The sequence below is a fragment of the Doryrhamphus excisus genome, linkage group LG13 (genome assembly GCF_037039965.1).
Source record: "Doryrhamphus excisus strain RoL-2023G ecotype Guam linkage group LG13, RoL_Dexc_Guam_v1.1, whole genome shotgun sequence".
NCBI lineage: Eukaryota > Metazoa > Chordata > Actinopteri > Syngnathiformes > Syngnathidae > Doryrhamphus > Doryrhamphus excisus.
The window spans coordinates 16,503,345-16,526,832 of record NC_136369.1 but is presented as its reverse complement, the minus strand read 5'-3'; the positions used below and the strand labels follow the sequence as shown (position 1 = coordinate 16,526,832).

The window sequence follows — 23,488 nt, the reverse complement described above, 5'->3', positions numbered from 1 at the left end:
GAAGGGTGTGGCAACCGCGAGATAGACTCTGTGTACTAACATTCTGAGCTCTTGCACTGATGATAAACATCCAGCACTGTAACCAAATAGATTTGGTTAGCATAGCATGTCCAGGTTGAGTTCAGTTCCACCTTTTTGAACCATACTAGGCCAAAACAAATCAGATTTTAATGTTAAAATGTTACTGAAGGCATGCCAGTTCTTCAAATGCCATTATTTCCTACTGGAATAAATCTTTTGAAAAGCAAACAAGGCAGTCCCGTTCCACTGTACTATAATATGAGGGGTGGGTGTGGCTTCATCTGTGGCTGCCCACAGATGAAAAATGATGTCTGTTGTTTGATTCATGACACAGTTCCAAAGATTAATGAAATAATCCTAAAGCTGCACGGCGGCCATTCTCATTAATAAAGCAGCAGGGTCTTTGGTAATGACGACTATTCAGAAAACTACCCGCCCATCTATCCCGGGGCCCACTGTCAAGAGGGCAATGTCCTCAAATGTGCTGTATTCTGCCATTGATAATTGCTCTTTCTTTTATCGTCTTTTGACCTGTCTCATTCTGGAGCTTTATTGTATTTGAGGAGTCCTGATTGCCTTTCCTCTGTTCATTTGTCTTGCTCCGAACACAGATGTGCTCCATCGCCCGCTCATAGTATGCTTCTGCATAATGGCCATAATAACAGTTCATCATCCCTGTTTCCTTCCCGAGATTTTTTAATTTTTTTATAGTGCTTCATCTTGCATATCTTGACTTTCCCCTCAGTGCTTTATTACATTCTTTCAATTTGCCAGCCTGCTAGTGTCTGATAAAAGAGTATTGTCTTCCCTTTGGAAGCCATCTATTCTGTGAAAGTTAGTTTTAGCAACATTTGAAATGTCAGAGGGTGCTTAACGTTCAATGTTTCTTGTTTATCCTCTGTCCAAGGTTGATGCGGCAACTAAATGAGCGATTTCCTCTGGAGTCGCCTCCCCTGCCACTGTGATTATTACAAATGGAGCGGTTTATCGGGGTATTACCATCCAATGTCCTTCCTTTATGTCCTTCTCATTGGACTTGTCACAAAGACTGTCATGCGATTCACAAGTATGACGGGCTGTATGTCACCCTGATAGACTTTTAATGACAACCTTGCCGGAAAACTTTCACACTGCGTTTCACATTTCCAGGACATGAGATTTACTTGCAGTGTAGCGCGGCCAGACAGCGCAATAACAAAATGTCTGAGTAAGTAATACGTCCGATATAAAGTACATGTATTAACACGTTTGGGTTACGGCCAAATGCTTTGGAAGACATTGCAGCACACATGGAATACAGATATCCTCGAAGGTTTATAATCATTAGACAAATAGTCACTGAGCAATTATTTGCTAGGTTGCCAAAGACGTTTTCCTTGATGTCGGTCGTGTTTTTCAACCAATCTTGCTGATATGAGAATATCAGTCCCATAGAAATCTCTACAAAATTTTGCGATGATTAAGCAGAATACCTGAAAGTTACACTGGATGTTTTGTACAATGCATTGAATGCATCTCTGTGAATCGGTGGCTTATTTTACATTGTTTCACTCAACAAGCTTTGGAGTCTGGAACCATGTTTGTTGCCAATAGTTTGATAATGTCAAAAGATGTATTGTAGTTTTCAACAGCCATCTCATAAAATAGGACAAACTAGATTATATCTATACAGTTGACATCGTCCTGCCAGTCAGTCAGTGTTTTTTTTTTTTTTTTTGTGCCGGGGCAGCATCCTATTTAATTCAAGAGGCTATTATGTTATTGGCTTGGATGCTACTGTGGCTTTATGAAAGAATTCAGCACTCTAGCAACAGTCATAATAAACTGTGCAATATTAGGAAGATACTGTAGGTTAGCGGACTGAAAGGCCAAGACCGAGAGACTGACCGACACTGTCGGTGACGTCGTTCATTCCGTTCACAAAAAAGAAGTAGTTCTTTTGACCCGTTCGTTAATGACCGACACACCACTAGTCGTGAACATGACGGACTGAACGGACTGACTCGACACGGCTGACCAGGTCTATGCACAGGTGGAAATCACAGGCTAATGACCGAAATGAACGGATCTTTTTACTGAATATACCGGCATGATCCGGTTTTGCCCATCACTATGACATACACACTCACATAGCACAATCAGAGAACTGTTACATATAACTGATGGGGGCAGACACACAATAGGTGTGTCTGACTTCCATTGTTCTCACTCACACAAGCTTAACTTTCACTTTCACAAACTTGACTTCGACAGAGACAACAAATTGACCGACACTCGTTGGCCGTTTGTTCATGACCGACAAAGCACTAGTTGTTGCGCTGTTGAGTCGGAACGAACGTGAACATGAGTTAACAAACTGACTCGAAACGGCTGACCAGGTCTATGCACAGGGGGAGATCACAGGCTAATGACCGAAATGAACGGATCTTTTTACTGAGTATACCAGAATGATCCGGTTTTGCCCATCACTATGACATACACACTCACATAGCACAATCAGAGATACATAACTGTTACATATAACTGATGGGGGCAGACACACAATAGGCGTGTCTGACTTCCATTGTTCTCACTCACACAAGCTTAACTTTCACTTTCACAAACTTGACTTCGACAGAGACCAACAAATTGACCGACACTCGTTGGCCATTTGTTCATGACCGACAAAGCACTAGTTGTTGCACAGTTGAGTCGGAACGAACGTGAGCATGAGTGAATGGACTGACTCAAAACGACCAATTGACCGAAATGAACAAAATATACGAAATGAACGGATCTTTTTACTGAATGAACCGCAATGATCCGGTTCACTCAAATGAACGGTTTAGCCCACCACTATTTTGCAGTACTTATTGCAGTTGTATACGCCTGTGTCAAAGAAATGTGTGATCATTTTGACTCGGTCATATCCTAAGTAGCTCTAGGTGATGTGACCATGCATCACACACAAATGCATCATCCTCAGAATTACAGTACCATACATGGTTAAAACAATTATTGCAATGGTGAAGTGAAGGATGTTGTGAATATGTGGCAGCCTTCCCATCATCAGGCGACCGGGGCAGACAAATGATTAATGTTTCATAGCAGATATTTCCGGTAGGTTCACCACAGAGCGCCGCTTGCAGAGCATTAAACTCTGCAGTTGAACTTTGGCGGAAATTAGGCCGTGCATTTGGCACAGGTTGTTGCATTAATGAGGCAGATGAATTCTGGCAAAAACAAGAAAACAAGACCCCTTTTGCTTGACCTTCTTTCAGACTTTCCTTAGCAATTACGAGGACAGAAAATCCCCCCTGGGATAGAAGAATGGGGTGAGGTCAAGGTCTGGCTAAAAGGGAGAATGATGAAATTCAAAGTGCTTCTTCTCTTTTTCTCATTGGGACTATGGCCCGACCCGAGTTCTAATCTATTGTGCATCACTCGATCCAATGCTACCTTCTTTTGGCGCTTTGTGTTGGGAGATGAATGTTTGGCATTCTGAAATATTAGCACAATTGCAGGTGTTGTTTAGCAGCATTACACAAAAACTACACCACAGATTTGAATGAAATTGTGCACATATGTTGCAAAGCAAGATTCAATTTTGGTGCACCCATCTTTCCATCTATCACTCTTATCTGGGGGTCAGGTTGAAGGGGCAGCAGCCTTAGCAGACAAGCCCAGACTCTCCTCTCCCCGGCTGGTTCATCCAGCTCCTCCCAGGGTGGTTGAGATGCATAGTTTCTCCTGTCCTGGGTCTTCCTCGAGTCAGATATGCCCTGAACATTTCCCCAGGGAGGTGTTTGCTGAAGCCACCTCATTTGGCTCCTTCCAATGGAAGGATATCAGATACCCGGATATCAAAACTTCTCAATCTGTCTCTAAGAGTCCAGTCAAACTGATTTTGGAAAACTGACTATGGAACAACCAGTGATTTTTCCGTTTTGGTCACTACCCAAAGCTCACAACCTGAGGTGAGGCTAGGAAAATACATTGACTGGTAAATTTTGGTGTACATCCGAATGAAAATATGGAAAGAAATTGTAACTCAGTCATTTGGAACCATCAACCTGAGATGCAGATGGTCGAACATCTTGAAGTGCATGAATCGCACACATCAATTACGACTTCACATAGTTTTGTTGGAGAGGTTTGAAGCAAGGACGAATTCATATTTACCGTATTTTCTGGACTCTGGAAGTCGCTCCGGAGTATAAGTCACACAAGGCCAAAAATGCATAATTAGGTAGAAAAAAACATACATAAGTCGCACTGGAGTATAAGTCGCATTTTTTGCAGGTAATTTATTTTACAAGCTACTTGACCAAAACAGACATTACGTCAGAACAGGCTGAATAGGTGTAAGATATGCTAACACAATGGTTATTCAGCTACACAAAAAATAAACATGAACAGAAAAGGTGTCCAGTGTTTATGTAACATAAATATTTTTCTCGCTCTGGAGTATAAGTCGCAGGAACAGCCAACCTATGAAAAAAAGTGTGACTTATAGTCTGGAAAATACAGTACTTTGGTGAGAATACGTTATTTTTTTGTAGATTCTCTATATGGAAATTTACCCCCATCCAAAAGGTGGTACGGCTTTTGCTTATTTCCGAACACCCCTTGAGATTTGGCAGGACCGTCATGTTCTTTCATATTTTTACTTTTATACATGAAACATTTAAACAGCTCTTTTGCCAGGACTGCTCTGTCCTGATATGCAGACTCACGACTTGGCGGACGTCTTTGACCTTTGCCTTTCTAGTGAACAGTTTTCTGTTCTGACATAGCTATGAAGACTTACTAAATAAAGCGATTTACCTTGGCTTATGTTAGTGGAATGAAAGTTGCAAAAGTTTGAAAGCATAATGAACATTTAGAAGCGGTGATGAGAAAAAAATAACATCGAAACTTTCATTGCCGTTGTCGCTCTGACTAAATGGTCTGATTGAAGGCTGGAATATGAAATGACTGATTAATGTTATGCAGTAGATTGCTGAGTTCTGACAATATTACCAGGGTTGGGGATTTTCTGCATTTGTCTAAGCACTTTCCTTCCAGCTTCTAAAATTGCACATTAAATGTAACCGGTACCAGCCTCTGTGGTTTTGCCGTTGTACGTCGGTAAACCTCACTCCCTGAACCTGAACAGTCATACTGGAAGTTGAAGTGACAGTGCAAGCTTTTAACTTGACGGCTAGCGCTCTCGATTCTCATTCTGCAGATTTTACTTTGAGTCCAGGACGGACCGCAGAGCTAGCTCAACCAGGCTGTTACGTAAACAAAGGAAATGAACAAACTATCAAATACTACTCAGAAGGAGTAGCATTAAATAAGCTCTGCTTCCACCTATTACTTTTCGGACATGGTGAATTGTGCAAGTGTTCAAAATTGCCATGATCGTGTAAATTCGGGTGACCAAATCATTGCTCTCTGGTTCTACCATATCTTACTTATTGCGTTGAAATATAGGGTAATAACTATATAAGCAATATTCACTCACAAAATGTACTGCAAAAAAGGTCAGTAAGGATAATTCATAATGCCGCCTACAGAGAACATACTAACTCCTTATTTCTAAAATCACAAATACTTAAACTTGCTGATATAGTTCATGTTCAAACAGCTAAAATAATGCATAAAGCTAAAAATAACCAATTACCTAAAAACGTCATCCAATACTTCTCTACAAGAGAGGAGAAATATGATCTCAGGGAAGAACTACATTTGAAACACTTATATGCTAGGACTACGTTAAAAAGCCATAGCATTTCAGTATGTGGAATCAAACTATGGAATGGATTGAGTAAGGAACTCAAACAATGCACAACGATGAGCCAATTCAAGAAACAATACAAGCAGTTGATGTTTGCTAAATACAAGGATGAAGAGTCTTGAACCAGTCATGATGTGCTATACATATCACTATATTGACACTTACTATGGTACACATTATGTCATTGAATTGACATAATACTAGTACTTTGGTACGTGACAAAAATAAAATAAAATAAAAAATAAACAATAAAACTTAAACTATATTAGGAAAGCAGGAAGTGAACAAATGTAACAGTTGGGGTAGGATTTAATAAGCTTTGCTTCTTCCTACTCCTTTTGGACATGTGGAACTGTGAACTGATTATGTGATGCATTCAATTGTAATCTGATGCATGTTCAAATGAAACAAAACCATTACCATTACCATTACCAAAACCCAGACCATTCCCAGACACATCCAGTTCTGGTGGTTCTGAGAGAACAATGGCGGTTCAAGTTCCCAAGTTCTTACAAAACATTCATATTGAGTATTGATCCCCCAAAGTATTGATTGCATTCCAAAACCTAACAAGCTGTTCTGTTTTTGGAATCATCAATCATTGTACTTGAAGTGTACTTGAAGTAAACTTTGAGCATCATTTGATGCATTGCCGGACCAAGTGTCCTGTTTTGATAAACATATGGTCACCGTAATAAAATGGGATACCGGAAAATGCCTTTCACAGTAGTCATGTGATCTGGAATGCCATCTTTTGACTCCTGAAAGCACCAAAGTTTGGTCCAGTTCCCAAAAGACCGTGTGGTTGATAGATAATCAGTAATTACTGCTCCTCTTGCTGAGTTATTTATTTCCACCACTTTCACTTGGTGATTCATCATTTATTTATATGACAGTTGTTATCTATTATGTTGTTTCTTTCACGTGGGCCAAGAATGGGAGATTTTATGCAACACTAAGCATCCTGGCATCCAAATGTGACTCTGTGTTTCCTCTCGCTGGAGCTGACAATCGCACGGCCAGTTAATTGCGAGATATTGATACAGGCAACACAGTATCTGATACAACCCTCCCCCCAGTTGGAGATGGAGATATTCCTTCAAAGTTACGTTGGAGTGCAGAGCTCCCTTAATGGGCCCTGGGACGATGGTAATGGTAATAGACGTTGGCACTGGCAGTGGCACAAGGCACGTGTTTGTTCATAAATATCTCCAGGCGGCATTACTCCACTTGCTGCAGTCCCATAATCGTCAATCACGGCCGCTTCGTCCCACTTTTAAAGGAGGTTTGCTGTTTGTGCCCTTGCAAAATGGATAATCGTGAACGACCGGAGGTGAGAGTCAGAAAGGGACAACATTTAAGAGCTTGTGTTGCATTTAGTGTCCAACGTGAACCGGCACGTTTACGGGTGTATTCATACTTGTTATGATTGGTCTGGTTATGACGAACCGCAGGGTGTTAGTACAATTCATTTGATCATGTGTTAAATGTAGTAAAATATAAAAAGTGCTGCACGGCCGTCCAGTGGTTAGCACGCAGACCTCACAGCTAGGAGACAAGGGTTCAATTCCACCTTCGGCCATCTCTGTGTGGAGTTTGCATGTTGAGTAGGAGTGTGAATGGTTGTTTGTCTATATGTGCCCTGTGATTGGCTGGCGACCAGTCCAGGGTGTACCCCGCCTCTCGCTTGAAGTCAGCTGGGATAGGCTCCAGCACAGCCCGCAACCCTTGTGAGGATAAGCGAAAATAAATGAATGAATAATATCAGAACAAACAAATCCATCAACCGAGTAGTTTTGTTTCATTTTAGTTTTACTTAGGTTCATTAAAAAGCTTATCTGTGTGGAGTTTGCATGTTCTCCCCGTGCATGCGTGGGTTTTCTCCGGGTACTCCGGTTTCCTCCCATATTCCAAAAACATGCTAGGTTAATTGCCGACTCCAAATTGTCCATAGGTATGAATGTGAGTGTGAATGGTTGTTTGTCTATATGTGCCCTGTGATTGGCTGGCGTCCCCGCCTCTCGCCTGAATACAGCTGGGATAGGCTCCAGCACCCCCCGCGACACTCGTGAGGAAAAGCGGTACAAAAATGAATGAATGAATAAAAAGTAACCATGGTATTCCACTTAGAAGATGATTTTGGTTTGCAGCCATTATTGGTCCAGACCAGAGGACCATATCTCAAGTACAAAAAGACGGTCCCTCCCTCCGCTTCCCTGGAAACAGGTGGGAGGCTAATAATTGGAAGGGCATGGGATGGGTATAGCCGAGCGTCCATTTGTCTCTGTCTCTCTGCCTGCTGTTATCTCTTTCTTTAGGAGGAGCTGTGCAAAGACAAGCTCATAGCTTAGGGAGAAGATCCCAAAGAGATGACGAGGGCCATTGTGTACTCTCCTGGACAGATGTGCTCCCGATTATCAGTCCGAGACACATTTTTCTTCCACCTCACGCCCATTAGTTTGAGTCACATTTTTATCAGCGCATAATAGCGATAACACATCTTTTCTTTGCTGAGTCTCTTTCAAACATCCTTGACATTGAAACACACACACACACACAAATTTCTGCAACGCAGGTGCAAAACTACAGGAATCTTGTTGATCCTGAACAAAACGGTTACATAACTGTTGCGGTGTTGCTAAAGTGTTGGATCTTATCTAAGCCTTTTTTTTTTTTTTTTTTTTTTACAGTCAAGCTTTACTTGGAGTTTACCGCCCTCAAGCCCTCCAACAGAACACATGAGGAGTACTCGTAATTGCCTCTTGTTTGATGGGATGAGAAGACACCCTCACTGCGGTACTAATCAACAATATCCTCCTGCTGCACAAGGAGAAAAAAAAAAAAAAAATCAGCTCCCGCATTCAAATCTTAATCAGAATCTCCACACTGTGAGGAGAATGTTACGCTTAATTAAATGAACTCTTCCTTGGTAGCACACCCACTTGGAACCCTGAGCTTGTTTGGTGTGGATGTGAGTGCTGCTCTTTTGCTGTTTCTTTAATGCATTTATGAATTTATTTATATATTTTTTTCTTTCATCGCCACATAAGGTATTGATTAGTAAATTTTTTTACTCCACATCGATTGGAAAATGGTCACGGGAAGAACATGGTACAAGGGGAAGGATTTTCAGACATGTTGACTTCCTTTTTAAACTCACCTCCCGGAGTTCCTTGGCCACATCCTTCAGCTCTCTGAGGATTCCTTCCAGCTGGTCAATCACCATCTTCATGTGGCTGCGGATGCGTTCTCTCGGGCTGGGGGTCTCAGAGGTGTCCCGGGCCGGAGCTCTGCTGAGGGACATCCTTCACAAGGTGACGTGGGGCCAGTGGCCAACAGGCTGAGGGCGTGGGGGAGCCGAGTCGGGGTCCATGTCTTTGGCTACGAAGAGCCTCAGTGCTACTGATCCGAACAGGGGCCCCGGCCACGCAGGGAGACCTCAACATCTTAAAAGCACCCAGACGACCAAAACGCCTTTCCTCGCCTCAGGGTCACTCGCTGGCATCCAAGACGTCCGTTCGAAAACGGTTGGAAAGCGAGCACGAGGGAAATCAAACACAGTAAATCCATGGGAAAAAAAAGAAAGAGGCACAAAAAAAAAAAACATGTGCCGTGGCTGGAATGAAAATCTTACATAATCGCGCTGAGCCAACTCATCTCATGTGTCAGCGTGTACAACTAGAATTGTTTTCAAGGAGAAGCTATTTAAAACATCTTTCTATACTTGGACTCCGGTTTGAGCCCTCTTCCACTTGTAGAACATTATAAAACTGTGTCATTCTACCTTAGAAAGTGTTATCCGGCACCCACAATTGTTCTTCTATATTATTATGTAGATATGAAAAAAACGAGTATTCCAAAAAAAAAAAAAACAAAGACATCCGAGATCAAAATCAAGGATCCATTTTCTTTACTGGTGAAAACTCAATAATGCCGTCTCTCTCTCGTTCTCTCTCTCATAGGGAGACAGGTGGATGTCTTTTCCTAGAGAATCCAACCCCCACCCCTCCCCACCCCCAAAGAAGGATTTATTCCAGGTGGCGTGGGCTCAGGATGAATTGATTTCTAAGCCAGCAAAACGTGACTCGTGGTTGAAAATCATTGCGTCGTTCAGACACGGTTACACTTGAAAAGCAGAAACTCTTCCTGAAATTCGGTCGGCACTACTCACACAACCTTTGACCCCCCCCCCCCCCCTGGCAGTCCACACCGGGGTGTGCCCCCACTATTAAAAAAAAAAAAAAAAAAAAAACAAGCAAAAACAGAAAACGACTTCTCCCTCAGTTGTTGCTAAGGGAACCCGGTCTGCCTCCCTGTGCCGTGATTGGATAATTATTTTACTTCTTATCCATGGCTTTTCTCTGCGGACTCGGAAGCAGAGAGCTCGCCGCCATCCAGCAGGATGAGATAAATCCTGTAAAAGATTCCCGGAGGAGCGCAGGAGAACGAGAAAGAGGAAGCGCTTCTCGCCAAATCCGAGGCGATGCCACTGCCGAGGGGCGTGCTGGCCAATCGCACATGGCACCTGGACAGAAAAGCAACGACTTATTTTCTTATAGTTCTCATCCTTTGACCTGCTTTTCCTGTCTTAGCACTGGAAGCTTGGAGGGGAGGGGGGGGGGGTTAGAAAACACTTGGAATCAAACATATGGACTCACCTTGTCTGTGCATCACTTTGCAGTTGCTGAGCTCAGAGCTCCATGCACATTATTGCTATACAAGTCCTCTGACTCACACACTTTTTGATACACACACACACACACACACAGGAGTTCTCTCCCTCCCCTTACTTACTGTCTTGACAGAGAAGAAGCCTCTATCAGCGGGGGTCTTTCACTCTGAGGCTCATCAGAAGGAGAACAGTAGAGGAGGCTGCTCCACTGAGGAAAGTGGCCGAAGATGCCGCCTCCGATTCTGTCAACGCCGCCACGAGCATCGCTCAGATAACCGCGCGCCTTGAAAACGAGCCACCCGTCATCCCCGCCGCCAGGCAGCCGACAGACTGGGCTTGAGCTGCGGGGAAGGAAGAAAAAAAAAAAAAAGGCAGTGTGCAAGATGACAGGTTCTCCTCTCTCTTTTTCTTCTTCGTCTATCTGCCTCGTCTCATCGTTTTGACCCCCCCTCAAGAACCCCCTCCTCTCTCTATCTCTCTCACCGCCTTCTGTCGCTCTTGCTCTTTTCTACAGTCTCTCTACCCCCCCTTTGCACCCTCGCTGTGTCCTCCCTGACTGCCGGATGAAGACGAGCTGATGCCAGAGTTTATCATGTGGCTCAGACTCCTTTGCCAGCACCACTCGGCTCTTCTGTTCCACTCAGCGGAGGAGGAGCCTCCCGCTTTAAAGGCACAGCCATCCATCCATCCATCCCTCCTCCTCCTCCTCCATCCCTTTTTCTTGTCTTTTTCTTTCACCGGCGTCCCTCCCTTTGCTTGCTACCTGTCGTCAAAGTTTTATCGAGCGTGTTATCTCTTCGGATGAAGTCGTCCTACACCGCCAGGCGGGGTGTCTCAAAGGGGGATAAGGGTGCCCCTAAAATACAGGGATGTTGCATCGTTAATATGGAAGGCAAGGTTGTTTTTTTTTTTCCTCACCTGGGAGTCGGTAAAGAGAAGGAACTTGGCCTACTGATTAGGAAGTTGGCATTCCGAATGTCTTCCAAAGTCATTTGGGAGGTAATCAACTGAAACTGTATTCGCATATCTATAAATCGAAAGTAGTACCTCAGTTATCATCCGCCCTGGTTTTTGGTTAACATCCAAAATTTTTTAGAAAGTTTAACCTTGGCATCTGTTTGCACACTTCCAAAATACTGTCTGGTTTGTTTAGGCTGCCATTACTCTCAAAGACGAAATCTTGTAATACACTTGTATGTGATGGTGCAATGCATTGTGGGGGGACGGCACCATTTTAGAGCAACTGTATTGGTTTAAGCTTGGGGGTACATGTGAGTTTGCCCAACCAGTCTACATGTGTTTTGTGGACTTTTGTGTTCGCCGGGGAATTCTGTACTTCGGGAATATGGGGTATCGGACCAGCTAATTCAAGCTGTTCATTTCCTGTATGACCGGTGTGAGAGCTTGGCTCGCAATTCCGGCAATTAGCGAGGGTTGGACTCACTGTGGTAGTGATCATTGTGCCCATTGTGATGTCATCAAAAACCTTCAATAAAAGCCTGATGTTCCGCCGATCAAGTCTGGTGCTTGTGTGTCTCAGGAAAGATTATAGTAACATTCCGAACAAGTGATCAGTATAGATTACTACATATCAGCGACCTGGACTCAAGTCTCACTCATGTGAGCTGGACTTGAGTCGCAATTTTGATGGCTTTGGAATTCACAGAATTCCCACAGAATCTGCCACATGGAATGCATCTATTAACGTCCAGTCGGGTTTAAGAACAAACTAGGTTGTGGCTTATGTCTCTTGAAGTCATTCATCCCAGCTGTCTTTGAGTGAGAGGCAGGGGTACGCCCTGGACTGGTGGCCAGCCAATCACAGGGCACATATAGACAAACAACCATTCACACTCACATTCATACCTATGGACATTTTTTTTCTTGTCAGATTTTATTTTGAGTTTGTACCACAGGCCACACCTAGCATAAAACTTCACTTTCGTGACCCTGACGTGATTTGAACACGCAGCCTTCTGATCTGGAGTCAGACGCGCTACCATTGCGCCACAGGGTCCTGGTGTTCGCTCTACACTTTTGTGACCCCGAAGTGACCTGCACACGAAAAAATTCATTTGAATATTGTGACTTCATTTGACTTAATTTTTGTAAAGTTGCAATTTGCAGTGGTTTTTAGTTTTCTTGTCAGATTATATTTTCATAATGTGCCACAGTTCAGCCTAGCATAAAACTACACTTTTGTGACCCCGACGTGACTCGAACACGCAACCTTCTGATCTGGAGTCAGACGCGCTACCATTGCGCCACAGGGTCCTACTGATCTAGTACACTTTTGTGACCCCGACGTGACCTGCACACAGAAATTTCATCTGAATATTTTGACTTCATTTTTGTAAAGTTGCTATTGCCACAGGCCACCCTTAGCATAAAACTACACTTTTGTGACCCCGACGTGACTCGAACACGCAACCTTCTGATCTGGAGTCAGACGCACTACCATTGCACCACAGGATCCTGCTTACCCCACTGCACTTTTGTGACCCCAACGTGTCCCGCACACGCAAATTTCATCTAAAAATGTGGACTTTGTACACCCTGGACTGGTTGCCAGCCAATCACAAGGCACATATAGACAAACAACCATTCACACTCACATTCATACCTATGGACAATTTGGAGTCGCCAATTAACCTAGCATGTTTTTGGAATGTGGGAGGAAAGCCTATGACTTGGGACTAGTCTAAACATGACTTGAGACTCGACTCGAGACTTAGGTTAAAGACTTGAGACTTACTTGCAAAACACTGACTTTCTCCCACCTCTGCACATACAGTATCATCACGTCTTTGAATGCGTCTTCTGAATGCCTTATACTTATATTTTAGTTCATGTGGCAATTTTTAGGCCTGAAAATGATTAATATATAATGTAATATAATACATAAAATATATAACTATATAAATATAATGCTTAATATATCTATATAACTATAATATACTGTATGTATATATATATTACATTGAACAACAGGTTTTGAGCCATATTTCCAACTTTTCACTTTTCGTTTTGGAGATTTCACTGTGTTTAAATTTCTAACTTCTTGAGCCATACGCACCAGTGATTTATTTTGTTATGTTTTGTTAGATAACGTGGCAGAACAGCCGCAGGCTCAGTGCATTCCTCTGCATAATTGTAAAGTGGGATTCAGGTTACATGGATTTTCAATGCAGATTAGTTGGTCTGGTGTCCTAGAATCGCAGATGTTATGCTGATGCTGTAAGGCTAATTGGGGGAATATTTTCCCAGTAAATTAAATATCCTTTGATTAATAAATAATCAAGCTATGCCTCTGAAAAAAAATAAAACATTAATGACTCCTATTCAAGGTTGTGTTAGTTAAACACATGTAAATGTGTGATCTATGTTTTTTTTTTATTTGTTGAAGACAAAATGTCCGCATCTTTATGTCGCTTTCACACGTACTTGGATCAGCATTGCTGACAGGATGCTCATGTGACTCTCAAGAAGAAACAGCACGTCCGCAAAAATGAGGAGGCTATGTTCTTTGCGGCAGACTTTTATACCGTCATTTTCTTTTTGCCCGACATTGAAAAACACCTTTTTTCCCAATTTTTCTTGGTAAATCCAAGGTATATTTAATAGAGCTATCCCAAATGGAGTATGTTCACTACTAAATGACCACCCAGTGGAAAGACCCAGGTGCACGGCACAGATAGCTCCATGTCAGTGACGCCTTCATGGGGAGAAGAAATTGATTATTTCATCCCATAAAATATATTTTTTTAAGTTAAGGTCATACCGACTGTTTTTTTTTTTTTACAAGGAAACTGGAGTGGGTCCAGAATAATATTGCTAGCATTTCATATTCCTGCCTGTGCCACACTGTTTATGGAGCCTTTTTATTGAATGTAATTTTAGTTGGGCCTTAAAACAAACTGCTTAAAATACTGACGCACATTAGTGTAAATACCACGCAGACTGGACACGTAAAAAACAAGATTGGACTCACCCAAAAGGTGGGGGAGCACATTGATATAAGGCTAAATAACAGGAGGGGGTTATTGCTTGCAGAGTCTACCTACAAATAAGCTCTGCTGATTAAATAAAGCACGGATCAACAATTTCTGTTTTTGTTTTGACGATTTTTGTCAAGTTGCTATTTGCAGTTGTTTTTAGTTTGTGACCCCGACTTGTCCCGCAGGCCACCCCTAGCATAACACTACACTTTTGTGACCCTGACGTGATTTGAACACGCAACCTTCCGATCTGGAGTCAGACGCGCTACCATTGCGCCACAGGGTCCTGCTGATCTGAGTACACTTTTGTGACCCGGACGTGACCCGCACAGGCAAATTTCATCTGAATAATTTGACGGCATTTTTGTAAAGTTGCTATTTACCACAGGCCACCCCTAGCATAAAACTACACTTTTGTGACCCCGACGTGACTCGAACACGCAACCTTCTGATCTGGAGTCAGACGCGCTACCATTGCGCCACAGGGTCCTGTTGTTCATAGTACACTTTTGTGACCCCGACGTGATTCGGAAAAGCAAATTTAATCTGAATATTTTCAATTCATTTTTGTAAAGGTTCTATTTGAAGTGTTCTTTTTCTCTTGTAGATTACATTCTGAGAATGTACCACAGGCCACCCCTAGCATAAAACTACACTTTTGTGACCCTGACGTGACTCGAACACGCAACCTTCTGATCTGGAGTCAGACGCGCTACCATTGCGCCACAGGGTCCTGGTGTTCCTCATACACTTTTGTGACCCCGACGTGACCTGCAAAGGCAAATGTCATCTGAATATTTTGACGGCATTTTTGTAAAGTTGCTATTTGCCACAGGCCACCCCTAGCATAAAACTACACTTTTGTGACCCCGACGTGACTCGAACACGCAACCTTCTGATCTGGAGTCAGACGCGCTACCATTGCGCCACAGGGTCATGTTGGTCACCTTTGTGACCCCAACATAAGCACTTCAATTGAGTCAAATTGAATTGTTTAAATTAACCCCTATTGATTGCAATGCCCAAAATATATACAATGCAATACTACTAGACTACTTGTGGAATACGTCAGAAAAATATTTCCTCAAGCAATTCATCAATTTTTTACCCATTGCCTTAATACTCAATCTTCTTGATTACTTTTATTGCTCAAAAGACTGTGACGAGACCCAAGGCACGATTCCTGAACAGAAGTGTGTGTTTATCAGCTGATTCACATCCATCAACACTGAAATTAGAATCCTCAGCAATTCCACATCCTGGCCCTTGCTTTTACAGGTCCCATGTTATAGGTGGTCCGTGTTATGATGTTTTGTAGTGATGAACGCGTTACCATAAAACTTAATTTTAGTCCATAAATACAAGACTGTGAACTAGTTAACATTTTGCACTTTATTATGTAAAGCCATCACCCATGGAAGTGGTGTGGTGAAAGGGGAACATCATAAAAAGCTCAGAGAGAGGACAAACGGCCACAGATATTGGCTGCTCTTTTGGTGTCCTGAACACATCATTAAGGACAAAGATCATATTGTAACGACGATGAGGAGGTGGTTATTCATTCATTCATTTTCTACCGCTTATCTTCACGAGGGTCGAGGGGGTGATGGAGTCTATCCCAGCAGTCTTCGGGCGAGAGACGGGGTACACCCTGGACTGGTTACCAAGCATAAAACTGTACTTTTGTGACCCCGACGTGATTCAAACACGCATCCTTCTGATCTGGAGTCAGACGCGCTACCATTGCGCCACAGGGTCCTGTTGGGTGCCCCATACTTTTGTGACCCCGACGTGTCCCGAACACACAAATTTCATCTGAATATTGTGACTTAATTTTGGTAAAGTTGCTATTTGCAGTTGCAGATGCCCAAAAACACTCCCAGGTTGATTCAGTATCCTTGAGCATGTTAAAGGATATGATCCTTTAATTCTTGTTTTTCGTGTCATGTGAAAGAAAGATACTTAAAGACAGGACAAGATGTGTACAAGATGTGACCTTTGAATCACACTTTGGCGGTGTTCTTATGAGCAATGAGGTGTTGCATTCAAAGACACATCAATTCCTTTGAATTCACATGTTTCCAGGGATTTTTTGTGCATACTTAAATGCAGCAAATTCATTCATTCATTTTCTACCGCTTATCCTCACGTGGGTCGCAGGGGTGCTGGAGCCTATCCCAGCTGCCTTTGGGCGAGAGGCAGGGTATACCCTGGACTGGTCGCCAAGCATAAAACTGCACTTTTGTGACCCCGACGTGATTCGAACACGCATCCTTCAGATCTGGAGTCAGACGCGCTACCATTGCGCCACAGGGTCCTGTTGCGCTCCCCGTACTTTTATGACCCCGACGTGTCCCAAACACACAAATTTCATCTGAATATTGCGACTTAATTTTGGTAATGTTGCAGTTGTTTTCATTCAGTATCCTTGAACATGTTAAAGGATATGCTCCTCTGAAAGTGACATTAATAACTAAGAAGTGTGGTGGGTTTTTTTTTGTTCCATCTAATTCTTGTTTTTCGTGTCATGTGAAAGAAAGATACTAAAAGACAGAACAAGATGTGTATGTTAATAGCTCCCACATCTCTAATGCTAGCAGAACCTTTGAATCACACTTTGGCGGTGTTATTATGAGCAATGAGGGGTTGCATTCAAAGCCACATCATTTCCTTTGAATTCACATGTTTTGAGTGTATTTTCTGGGATTTTTTGTTCTGGGGTCCTGTTGTTCATAGTACACTTTTGTGACCCCGACGTGATTCGGAAAAGCAAATTTAATCTGAATATTTTCAATTCATTTTTGTAAAGGTTCTATTTGAAGTGTTCTTTTTCTCTTGTAGATTACATTCTGAGAATGTACCACAGGCCACCCCTAGCATAAAACTACACTTTTGTGACCCTGACGTGATTTGAACACGCAACCTTCTGATCTGGAGTCAGACGCGCTACCATTGCGCCACAGGGTCCTGCTGATCTGAGTACACTTTTGTGACCCCGACTTGTCTCGCACACGCAAATTTCATCTGAGAAAAGTTGCTATTTGCCACAGGCCACCCCTAGCATAAAACTACACTTTTGTGACCCTGACGTGACTCGAACACGCAACCTTCTGATCTGGAGTCAGACGCGCTACCATTGCGCCACAGGGTCCTGGTGTTCCTCATACACTTTTGTGACCCCGACGTGACCTGCAAAGGCAAATGTCATCTGAATATTTTGACGGCATTTTTGTAAAGTTGCTATTTGCCACAGGCCACCCCTAGCATAAAACTACACTTTTGTGACCCCGACGTGACTCGAACACGCAACCTTCTGATCTGGAGTCAGACGCGCTACCATTGCGCCACAGGGTCATGTTGGTCACCTTTGTGACCCCAACATAAGCACTTCAATTGAGTCAAATTGAATTGTTTAAATTAACCCCTATTGATTGCAAAGCCCAAAATATATACAATGCAATACTACTAGACTACTTGTGGAATACGTCAGAAAAATATTTCCTCAAGCAATTCATCAATTTTTTACCCATTGCCTTAATACTCAATCTTCTTGATTACTTTTATTGCTCAAAAGACTGTGACGAGACCCAAGGCACGATTCCTGAACAGAAGTGTGTGTTTATCAGCTGATTCACATCCATCAACACTGAAATTAGAATCCTCAGCAATTCCACATCCTGGCCCTTGCTTTTACAGGTCCCATGTTATAGGTGGTCCGTGTTATGATGTTTTGTAGTGATGAACGCGTTACCATAAAACTTAATTTTAGTCCATAAATACAAGACTGTGAACTAGTTAACATTTTGCACTTTATTATGTAAAGCCATCACCCATGGAAGTGGTGTGGTGAAAGGGGAACATCATAAAAAGCTCAGAGAGAGGACAAACGGCCACAGATATTGGCTGCTCTTTTGGTGTCCTGAACACATCATTAAGGACAAAGATCATATTGTAACGACGATGAGGAGGTGGTTATTCATTCATTCATTTTCTACCGCTTATCCTCACAAGGGTCGAGGGGGTGATGGAGTCTATCCCAGCAGTCTTCGGGCGAGAGACGGGGTACACCCTGGACTGGTTACCAAGCATAAAACTGTACTTTTGTGACCCCGACGTGATTCGAACACGCATCCTTCTGATCTGGAGTCAGACGCGCTACCATTGCGCCACAGGGTCCTGTTGGGTGCCCCATACTTTTGTGACCCCGACGTGTCCCGAACACACAAATTTCATCTGAATATTGTGACTTAATTTTGGTAAAGTTGCTATTTGCAGTTGCAGATGCCCAAAAACACTCCCAGGTTGATTCAGTATCCTTGAGCATGTTAAAGGATATGCTCCTTTAATTCTTGTTTTTCGTGTCATGTGAAAGAAAGATACTTAAAGACAGGACAAGATGTGTATTTTAATAGCTCCCACATCGCTAATGCTCGCAGAACCTTTGAATCACCCATACTTTTGTGACCCCAATGTGCCCCGAACACACAAATTTCATTTGAATATTGTGACTTAATTTTGGTAAAGTTGCTATTTGCAGTTGCAGATGCCCAAAAACACTCCCAGGTTGATTCATTATCCTTGAGCATGTTAAAGGATATGCTCCTTTAATTCTTGTTTTTCGTGTAATGTGAAAGAAAGATACTTAAAGACAGGACAAGATGTGTATGTTAATAGCTCCCACATTGCTAATGCTAGCAGAACCTTTGAATCACCCATACTTTTGTGACCCCAATGTGTCCCGAACACACAAATTTAATCTGAATATTGTGACTTAATTTTGGTAAAGTTGCTATTTGCAGTTGCAGATGCCCAAAAACACTCCCAGGTTGATTCAGTATCCTTGAGCATGTTAAAGGATATGATCCTTTAATTCCTGTTTTTCGTGTCATGTGAAAGAAAGATACTTAAAGACAGGACAAGATGTGTATTTTAATAGCTCCCACATCGCTAATGCTAGCAGAACCTTTGAATCACCCATACTTTTGTGACCCTGATGTGTCCCGAACACACAAATTTCATTTGAATATTGTGACTTAATTTTGGTAAAGTTGCTATTTGCAGTTGCAGATGCCCAAAAACACTCCCAGGTTGATTCATTATCCTTGAGCATGTTAAAGGATATGCTCCTTTAATTCTTGTTTTTCGTGTCATGTGAAAGAAAGATACTTAAAGACAGGACAAGATGTGTATGTTAATAGCTCCCACATCGCTAATGCTAGCAGAACCTTTGAATCACCCATACTTTTGTGACCCCAATGTGTCCCGAACACACAAATTTAATCTGAATATTGTGACTTAATTTTGGTAAAATTGCTATTTGCAGTTGCAGATGCCCAAAAACACTCCCAGGTTGATTCAGTATCCTTGAGCATGTTAAAGGATATGATCCTTTAATTCCTGTTTTTCGTGTCATGTGAAAGAAAGATACTTAAAGACAGGACAAGATGTGTATGTTAATAGCTCCCACTTCGCTAATGCTAGCAGAACCTTTGACTCACACTTTGGTGGTGTTATTATGAGCAATGAGGGGTTGCATTCAAAGCCACATCATTTCCTTTGAATTCACATGTTTTGCGTGTATTTTCCGGGATTTTTTGTGTATACTTAAATGCAGCAAATTCATTCATTAATTGATTTTCTACCGCTTATCCTCACGTGGGTCGCAGGGGTGCTGGAGCCTATCCCAGCTGCCTTTGGGCGAGAGGCAGGGTATACCCTGGACTGGTCGCCAAGCATAAAACTGTACTTTTGTGACCCCGACGTGATTCGAACACGCATCCTTCTGATCTGGAGTCAGACGCGCTACCATCGCGCCACAGGGTCCTGGTGGGCGCGCCATACTTTTGTGACCCCGACGTGTCCCGAACACACAAATTTCATCTGAATATTGTGACTTAATTTTGGTAAAGTTGCTATTTGCAGTTGCAGATGCCCAAAAACACTCCCAGGTTGATTCAGTATCCTTGAGCATGTTAAAGGATATGATCCTTTAATTCTTGTTTTTCGTGTCATAAAAGACAGGACAAGATGTGTATGTTAATAGCCCCCACATCGCTAATGCTAGCAGAACCTTTGAATCACACTTTCGCGGTGTTCTTATGAGCAATGAGGTGTTGCATTCAAAGACACATCAATTCCTTTGAATTCACATGTTTCCAGGGATTTTTTGTGCATACTTAAATGCAGCAAATTCATTCATTCATTTTCTACCGCTTATCCTCACGTGGGTCGCAGGGGTGCTGGAGCCTATCCCAGCTGCCTTTGGGCGAGAGACGGGGTACACCCTGGACTGGTCGCCAAGCATAAAACTGTACTTTTGTGACCCCGACGTGATTCGAACACGCATCCTTCTGATCTGGAGTCAGACGCGCTACCATTGCGCCACAGGGTCCTGTTGCACTCCCCGTACTTTTATGACCCCGACGTATCCCAAACACACAAATTTCATCTGAATATTGCGACTTAATTTTGGTAATGTTGCAGTTCTTTTCATTCAGTATCCTTGAACATGTTAAAGGATATGGTCCTCTGAAAGTGACATTAATAACTAAGAAGTGTGGTGTTTTTTTTTGTTCCATCTAATTCTTGTTTTTCGTGTCATGTGAAAGAAAGATACTAAAAGACAGAACAAGATGTGTATGTTAATAGCTCCCACATCTCTAATGCTAGCAGAACCTTTGAATCACACTTTGGTGGTGTTATTATGAGCAATGAGGGGTTGCATTCAAAGCCACATCATTTCCTTTGAATTCACATGTTTTGAGTGTATTTTCTGGGATTTTTTGTGCATACTTAAATGCAGCAAATTGTACTTCCTAATTCAGAGTTCTAAAGTGAATGATAAAATATCCACTCTTTGTATTTCTGTTGGGCTGCACGGCGGACGAGTGGTTAGCATGCAGACCTCACAGCTAGGAGACCATCTCTGTGTGGAGTTTGCATGTTCTCCCCGTGCATGCGTGGGTTTTCTGCGGGTACTCCGGTTTCCTCCCACATTCCAAAAACATGCTAGGTTAATTGGCGACTCCAAATTGTCCATAGGTATGAATGTGAGTGTGAATGGTTGTTTGTCTATATGTGACCTGTGATTGGCTGGCGACCAGTCTAGGGTGTACCCCGCCTCTCTCTCGAAGACAGCTGGGATAGGCTCCAGCACCCCCAGGATAAGTGGTAGACGTAGAGGAGACGACACCAGGACCCTGTGGCGCAATGGTAGCGCGTCTGACTCCAGATCAGAAGGCTGCGTGTTCGAATCACGTCAGGGTCACAAAAGTGAAGTTTTATGCAAGGATTGGCCTGTGGTACATTCTCAAAATATAATCTGACAAGAAAATTAACTGCAAATCCCAACTTTACAAAAATTAAGTCAAAATTTTCAGATTAAATTTGCGTGTGTGGGACACGTCGGGGTCACAAAAGCATACCAGGCCCAACAGGACCCTGTGGCGCAATGGTAGCGCGTCTGACTCCAGATCAGAAGGCTGCGTGTTCAAATCACGTCGGGGTCACAAAAGTAAATAAAATAAAATAAGGCGGCATGGCGATCAAGTGGTTAGCCCGCGTTCCAATGTGATGAATGTGAGTGTGAATGGTTGTTTGTCTATATGTGCCCTGTGATTGGCTGGCAACCAGTCCAGGGTGTACCCCGCCTCTCGCCTGAAGACAGCTGGGATAGGCTCCAGCAACCCTCGTGAGGAAAAGCGGTAGAAAATGAATGAATTAATGTATTTCTGTTCATTTAGATCAGACATACACGCATAATAAAAACGTTGTTGTGATGTTCGGAGTGTCCCTGAATGCATCTCGCGGTCATCTCGCGACAATGAGGACGTGTTCCCAGCACATAGGGAGTAGAGATGTGTATATATGTATGTACATAATTGCACTGCTGTTGATGTGTTCCGGTTGGAATAAAGTTATAAAATAGCGTTAGACTCTAAAGCGATGCTACACTGTGCGTGTTTCTTGCCATGTTGCTATGCGTTAATTATGCCAACAAATTCAACGTAAGTAATGAAATAAATTTGTTACCACCATTAACGTGCTATTTTTGATGTTTGACATGGTAATCCACGATCTTACCAATGTTGACTCAACTGATGTGAGTGATTTACGAGGCAACGGCACAGCTGGCGTGTGCATGTTGCATGGCCAGACATAGACACCGTTGTTTCACATGGACAAACAGAAAAAGACAGACAGCTCCGGCTCGTTAGCGACACCCGTCTTTCCCTCTTTGCCTCTCGGCTGACCTTTTAATATTTCAGTCCCAATCCCACGTGTGTTTGCGTTTTTTTTTTTGTTTTTTTTTTTAAAGCATGCACTCGAGTCGAAGCCGCCTCTGACCGTAACACCCGGTGATGGATCAGCGCTCTTGCACAATGAAATGAGGCTTAAGTGTTTGATTGATTTCTCATTTACTTTCCTCACCAGCACTGGAATTATGGTCATGTTTTTGCAGCCTGGGAGGTTCTGTGGTCTCATCATGAAGAGTGGGCCTCGTGTCATATTTGTTTTTTGTCCAGATGAAATCATTCAACGGTCGAGCTGTCTGATTGTGGATCAATGCCGGACCCGGTAATTTATGATCCTATTTTAAGAATAAAGCATGTGCATGTAAACCGCAGTAATAGTGATTGCTTACAGTTGTTGAATTTAAATGGTGTGTTTTAATCAGAATACTGTAAATGTGACATTCATTCATTTTCTACCGCTTATCCTCACAAGGGGGTGCTGGAGCCTATCCCAGCTGTCTTCGGGCGAGAGGCGGGGTACACCCTGGACTGGTCGCCAGCCAATCACAGGGCACATATACATAGACAAACAACCATTCACACTCACATTCATACCTATGGACAATTTGGAGTCGCCAATTAACCTAGCATGTTTTTGGAATGTGGGAGGAAACCGGAGTACCCGGAGAAAACGCACGCATGCACGGGGAGAACATGCAAACTCCACACAGAGATGGCCGAGGGTGGAATTGAACCATGGTCTCATAGCTGTGAGGTCTGCACGCTAACCACTAGACCGCCG

At 42.9% G+C, this 23,488-nt stretch overlaps 2 protein-coding genes and 17 non-coding genes across 19 annotated transcripts in view; 3 read left to right on the top strand and 16 right to left on the bottom strand.

Annotated features, from left to right (window-relative positions):
- insyn1 (inhibitory synaptic factor 1) overlaps positions 1–9,994 on the bottom strand; it is an 81,644-nt gene extending 71,650 nt beyond the window's left edge. The window contains exon 1 of the mRNA XM_078795862.1: positions 8,943–9,994. Within this exon, the coding sequence (XP_078651988.1) occupies positions 8,943–9,086 (144 nt within the window). The 5' untranslated portion in view covers positions 9,087–9,994. The remainder of the gene's footprint in view (positions 1–8,942) is intronic.
- The window catches only part of LOC131139141 (lysyl oxidase homolog 1), a 232,520-nt gene that overhangs the window by 72,909 nt on the left and 136,123 nt on the right, over positions 1–23,488 (top strand). The gene's annotated exons all lie outside the window — the stretch shown is intronic.
- Positions 12,400–12,471, bottom strand: trnaw-cca (transfer RNA tryptophan (anticodon CCA)). The gene has a single exon. It is a non-coding gene; the product is annotated as a tRNA-Trp (tRNA).
- trnaw-cca (transfer RNA tryptophan (anticodon CCA)) lies at positions 12,657–12,728 on the bottom strand. The gene has a single exon. It is a non-coding gene; the product is annotated as a tRNA-Trp (tRNA).
- On the bottom strand, positions 12,858–12,929 carry trnaw-cca (transfer RNA tryptophan (anticodon CCA)). Its single transcript has one exon. It is a non-coding gene; the product is annotated as a tRNA-Trp (tRNA).
- Positions 14,667–14,738, bottom strand: trnaw-cca (transfer RNA tryptophan (anticodon CCA)). The gene has a single exon. It is a non-coding gene; the product is annotated as a tRNA-Trp (tRNA).
- Positions 14,870–14,941, bottom strand: trnaw-cca (transfer RNA tryptophan (anticodon CCA)). Its single transcript has one exon. It is a non-coding gene; the product is annotated as a tRNA-Trp (tRNA).
- trnaw-cca (transfer RNA tryptophan (anticodon CCA)) lies at positions 15,114–15,185 on the bottom strand. The gene has a single exon. It is a non-coding gene; the product is annotated as a tRNA-Trp (tRNA).
- On the bottom strand, positions 15,317–15,388 carry trnaw-cca (transfer RNA tryptophan (anticodon CCA)). The gene has a single exon. It is a non-coding gene; the product is annotated as a tRNA-Trp (tRNA).
- On the bottom strand, positions 16,139–16,210 carry trnaw-cca (transfer RNA tryptophan (anticodon CCA)). Its single transcript has one exon. It is a non-coding gene; the product is annotated as a tRNA-Trp (tRNA).
- Positions 16,698–16,769, bottom strand: trnaw-cca (transfer RNA tryptophan (anticodon CCA)). The gene has a single exon. It is a non-coding gene; the product is annotated as a tRNA-Trp (tRNA).
- On the bottom strand, positions 17,348–17,419 carry trnaw-cca (transfer RNA tryptophan (anticodon CCA)). The gene has a single exon. It is a non-coding gene; the product is annotated as a tRNA-Trp (tRNA).
- Positions 17,532–17,603, bottom strand: trnaw-cca (transfer RNA tryptophan (anticodon CCA)). Its single transcript has one exon. It is a non-coding gene; the product is annotated as a tRNA-Trp (tRNA).
- trnaw-cca (transfer RNA tryptophan (anticodon CCA)) lies at positions 17,735–17,806 on the bottom strand. Its single transcript has one exon. It is a non-coding gene; the product is annotated as a tRNA-Trp (tRNA).
- trnaw-cca (transfer RNA tryptophan (anticodon CCA)) lies at positions 18,557–18,628 on the bottom strand. Its single transcript has one exon. It is a non-coding gene; the product is annotated as a tRNA-Trp (tRNA).
- On the bottom strand, positions 20,204–20,275 carry trnaw-cca (transfer RNA tryptophan (anticodon CCA)). The gene has a single exon. It is a non-coding gene; the product is annotated as a tRNA-Trp (tRNA).
- trnaw-cca (transfer RNA tryptophan (anticodon CCA)) lies at positions 20,772–20,843 on the bottom strand. The gene has a single exon. It is a non-coding gene; the product is annotated as a tRNA-Trp (tRNA).
- trnaw-cca (transfer RNA tryptophan (anticodon CCA)) lies at positions 21,648–21,719 on the top strand. Its single transcript has one exon. It is a non-coding gene; the product is annotated as a tRNA-Trp (tRNA).
- Positions 21,889–21,960, top strand: trnaw-cca (transfer RNA tryptophan (anticodon CCA)). The gene has a single exon. It is a non-coding gene; the product is annotated as a tRNA-Trp (tRNA).